Source organism: Etheostoma spectabile, unplaced genomic scaffold (genome assembly GCF_008692095.1).
Source record: "Etheostoma spectabile isolate EspeVRDwgs_2016 unplaced genomic scaffold, UIUC_Espe_1.0 scaffold00006953, whole genome shotgun sequence".
Lineage (NCBI taxonomy): Eukaryota > Metazoa > Chordata > Actinopteri > Perciformes > Percidae > Etheostoma > Etheostoma spectabile.
In genome coordinates, this window is record NW_022603436.1 from 33,037 (window position 1) to 38,220 (window position 5,184).

General features: G+C 37.1%; 1 protein-coding gene across 1 annotated transcript; it reads right to left on the reverse strand.

The window, feature by feature from the left end:
• Positions 1-1,301: 1,301 nt before the first annotated feature.
• LOC116678296 (uncharacterized) lies at positions 1,302-3,575 on the reverse strand. Its single transcript, XM_032508264.1, has 7 exons — positions 3,374-3,575; positions 3,188-3,279; positions 2,891-3,005; positions 2,727-2,828; positions 2,275-2,442; positions 1,640-1,816; positions 1,302-1,496 (listed from the first exon to the last, which is right to left on the reverse strand). The coding sequence occupies exons 1-7, from the start codon at positions 3,384-3,386 to the stop codon at positions 1,366-1,368; spliced, it is 798 nt and encodes a 265-aa protein (XP_032364155.1). The 5' UTR covers positions 3,387-3,575; the 3' UTR covers positions 1,302-1,365.
• Positions 3,576-5,184: the final 1,609 nt, after the last annotated feature.

Genomic DNA, 5,184 nt, shown 5'->3' on the forward strand with positions numbered 1-5,184 from the left:
TATTTGCTTGTTTTTTTTGGTAAAAACCTTCAAGGTATCGATGTTTTTCCTAATCACATTCATAATTTGGGATCTGGGCTAGTGTAGACCTTTTTTTTACCCATAGGCAGATTATGACACAATGGTCCCCTTGCCATGGACATGCCAACATCCCATACCCCCACGGCAGGGCACTCACTTGGCCCATGTTGCCTAACACTAAAACATATTTAATGGAGCATACAGTCAAGTGATGCACCACAAAAAGAATAATAAAGATCATTCTTCAACAGGCAGCACTCTCAACACCTCTAATATCCCACCACATCCTCCAAAAAATCTACTTTATGGTCATGCAGTTGTAGATTGCAGGACCATGTCTGTGTATCTGTGTGAGGGTGGTAATATATATATAAATATATTATGTGGTCATAATCTTAATTATAGTCATTTTAATCTATCGGGTGCTTTGCATATGTCTCCGTGTCAGTGTCGCCAGTGGTGGAATGTAATTAAGTGATTTTAGTCAAGTACTGTGATTAAGTACAAATTTGAGATACTTTTACTTTACTTGAGTCTTTTCTTTACATGTTACATATTACATAAATGTTTTTACACCAATACACTTCAGAGGAATTAAAGTAGTTTTTACTCTACGATTATTTGTCTGTATATTTACTAGTATTTGCTAGTTGATTAAGCCTATATAAACACTGATGTGTACACGCATGTCTGTCTGGTTGATGAAAGAAGTTGGGCTGATTAATAGATGGGATGACAGAGTGGGCTAGTTCATCTGATATACAGTTTATCACTATGAAATGTGGTTTGCTAAATCATTCAACCTGTGTAAAGTTGGATGTTATACTAATAATTGCATTAAAACACTGTTCCTGTAATTGAAAACTTGATGCTGAAAATCCCATGTCACTAGTCCTTCCTCTGAATCTCTCCTCTTGCCATATACTGAATTCATGTACTCTGAACACATGTGGGAATTACTCAGATAAAATAAGTCTAACCTAAAACAGCAGTAACATTCAAGGACTCAATCAGAAATGTAGTTTTATTGTGCTTTTGTGAACTCTGAACTGAACATGAATCAAAGATAAGACAGTAAAGGACAGTGGTTTGTGTTGTAAAGATGTATTACAACATTAACCAGGAACTTCCCACAACCCAGTAGAAAAATCAAACCTTATGTAAGTGATGAAACATTTCACAACCAAATACAAAAAACTACAACTGTCATCTCCAACTTAATCCTGACAATGACCACATAATTGGTTACTTTTTAAAAGCCACATGCTGTGTGTGACCATGTGTCAATGTGATCATGAGCACCACATCTTCTTCCTGTTTTACATTGCATCAGACTCTGAATCTTCAGAGCTTATGTGCTGATGACAGCACATGCAGGTAGTGTTTTCTTATATGCCGCTGCAGCTCTCTCATTTCCCACTGCTTTCTGAGGATGAGGCAGGTGTGACCCTTTGTGGCTTTCTCTGTGAGATGTCCTTAAGAAGGGATAAAATATGTCACTGTCCAGGTAAAGAACAAGTCTTTCACAATTTAAACATAACTTTGTGAAACACAGGAAATTAAAAAAAGTTAAAGTATTTTTAAGTTAAAAAAAAGTAATTAAGTAAAATAAATTTACTTTGTATGGTGTCTTCACTCTGATGCTGAGACAACTCAGACAAGACCCTGGCATGGGCTTTGAGAGACTCCCAGTGCTGCTTCATCTCTTTCACAAGGATCTTCTTATCTTCTTGAAGCCTTCGAACACCCATGACCCTATCGAAGACTTCTTTCTTTGTGCTAAAATCAGCAGAGCCTGTAATACATCAATATGAAAAATTCAGACCACTGTATATAGCATGTAGCTTCAGAGATAATTTCTGTCATACATATGCATACTTTGTCTGAATGCAAATATGTCCACCGGAACACCTAAATGTAAGAATAATAGTGATGAAATGTGTATTCACTAAAGTACTGTGCTTAAGTATAAATTTGAGGTACTGGCATTCTTTACATGCTACTTTTTTCTTCTACTGCACTAAATCTCAGAGGAAAATATATTACTTTTTACTTCACTACAATTATTGGACAACTTCAACTTTTAATGCTTTAAGTATACTTTACTGATTGTACTGAAATAATATTTTACTTGTGAGTATTTTTACAGTGTGGTATCAGTATTTTTTACTTTGTAAATAGACATCCTTTTAAGTAAATTATATGATACTTCTTTCACTGCTAAAGAATACGCACAATACATGAAATGCATACCACTCTGTGTAATTTGCCAAGGCCAGGGATGTTCTGTGTCCAGAACGCTATCCATGCACACCGCTTGCTCGTGTGGAACGAGACTGTTGTATTCTGCCACCATGGCCTTCAAAGTGGTCTTCTGTTGCCTTATTTTTCTGCGAATTCTATGTCGACCTTTGTTGCTGTCTGAAAACCAATGAAAAAAAATAAACCCACATTATATCTTTTAAATACAGTAAGTCCATGATCTTGTTTAAGTTACAGCTGTCACAGCAAAATGACAATACATTTGCTAAACATATGGATCATAATAGATGTACCTACAGAATAACTCAACACAACTCAATTTAGTTTGGAGAAGTCCAACACACAAAACATTACTTTTTAGAACTGTATGAACATTGTAATTATGAAGTGAGTTTGGAGACATTTCAGACTGTGATCTGAAAAGGCCTAAAGTGTTAACATACCATTTTTCCGATATAGGAGTTGAGCTCTCGTCTTGATGCTGGTTGTGAGGGCCTCAATCTTCTTACACAAAGCTTGTGGTGTGCCTTGATGGTCAGTTTCTCCTGAAACAATTGATTGCAAGTAGCATCAACTTCACAAACAACACAATGTTTCACGTTCTTACCATCTGCCCATTCTTTTACTTCTTGCACAAATTCTTCCACAGTTTGTTCATCCAGTTGATGCTGGGCTTTCAGGGTTTCCAGGTCCCCCATCTGGATATTGAGAGCTTTAGATGTCTAAAATGACAATCATTACCATAAGCTAAAAGTCAGTACAACGTGTACAGTGTATAAATGCAACTCAAATTATGCAAATGTTGTAACTATCATGTATCACAAGCCTATGTGCACAAAACTGTATGTGTGTTTCATTGACTTACATTGTGCCATTGCTGCATAATAATATTGTTTCTATTTACCTTATGGTATCTCTGGGAAAGTCCAGTAGCCAGGTTTTGACATTTCTGCTGGTTCCATCTTATGGCCAGGAGTGTCAGCATGTCATTGCGTCCTGCAAATACACAGAGATGAGTTCTGTAAAAATTCACTTGTAATAATATAAATGTCTTTTATTCTATAGACACAGAGGTACAATTATATAGCACCTGCTTTTGACATATGCTTTGTGGTGACTGCTATCCTGGAGAGGAAAGCATTACATTGCTCTACTTCCTCCCCTAGTGTTTTACCAGCACCTTCTTGGTTTGTGCCACTCCATTTCACCTGAAGAGAGGGACCCAAACATAAACATCAAGGGAATTTAGTACAGCAAATACCTCAAGCAATGCCCAACAGTCACTTTTAATTCAATTAAAGTCTAATCAAAAATCAACAAACACACACAGACCGGTGAAAAATAATATCCTTGACAAAAGTAGATATATCAATTAAGGGCTGTTCACGTTAACAACAATAACTATAACAATATAAATGTTAAATAATCTGTTAAATGTTAGTTAAACATTACACATTTATATGCATCATTTATAGGATTCCAAGTCATTTGATAAAAATGTACTGCATTATACCAACCTCACATTTGAAGTCATGCGCTTTAGCATGTACACCGACAGGAAGGGCCTCATATTCTGAAGGGGCTGGAGCTCGGGACAGTTGGTACTTATTCTTTGCAGGTATGGCCAATATTTGCACACAACATCCATACAAAAAAAGGTGACGTCATGTTTGGATGCCAGCAGCTGCTGCAAAAACATGGGGTATGCAAATATTTCACCCCTAAACATATTAAGGGCAGCCAGCAAGACACCATGCCTGCACACTGCCAGCTCCAGTCCCGTCTCATCCACCTTACTGCTTGATCTTTGGGAGGTCTCTCTGGCAGCTGACCACTCCCCACCACAATTGCTCCTTCCAGCGACCTACATTGTAGAAAATCATAATTGACAAATAATCTCATCAACAGTCATTACAGGGAACAATTATAAATTTCTTTCAGGGGACAAGGAACAGATTAGTGTTGGCAGATCAAGAACAATTAGGTATACAGGTAGATATCATAATACATGGGAGTACTGACTGACTATGAATTATAATGTTATATTGAGATAGAAATGCAAGTCTGCTATTACATGTTTATTTTTGCTGTGGATGTGATCCACAAATCTGGTCACATCTTCATCTTTTGCAATGAAGACACCGTCAAAGATGGCCCGCTCCTGAGATCTAAAAAACCAACAAGAAATAAAAAGACTTCAATGTTTAAAAGGATAGTTGAGTATTCTAAAGTGGGGTGGTATAAGGTACTTATCCATGGTAAGTGTGTTACCTACAGTACACTGTGTTCAAACAGCCCTTTTCATTGCCACTACATTATCTCAACAGTAGAACTTGCATATTTCTAGATCTAACCTCAACTACAATACCGGATAGTTTTTTTTTTCCAGGTGGGCCTTTTATATGTGTCGAAAACACATTTTTCTGCTTCTCCACAATACAGGCAGGGGATGGGTGAGGGTGACCATTGCCTGCTGTAGGTAACAGACTGACCATGGATAAGTACCTCATACAACCCCACTTCAAACACCTCTTTTTAATCATAATCAAAAGGTTACATTACTATCTATTTTGATATTTAAACAGTGTGTACATTATTGTATACCTTGCTGTACTTTTGAAGCGGTAATGCTTGCGGTTTCCATCCACCGAGACAGCAAGCATTGCCGGGGTACAGGCAGGACAGATGAATTTCTCCTCCTTGCAGGTGGAGTCAACCTCATATTGTACAGCAGCCCATTCAAAAAAGCTTTTTTGGAAGCTGTCTGATGAGATCTTCCCAGTCTATGTAAAAAAGAAAAAGCACTTTTTTTTTTTTTAAACAAAGACCTTTCCATTTAAAAAAAAAACATATTTATGCTCTTGCAGAATGAAGAAAGAAATACTTACACGGCCAAAGCGA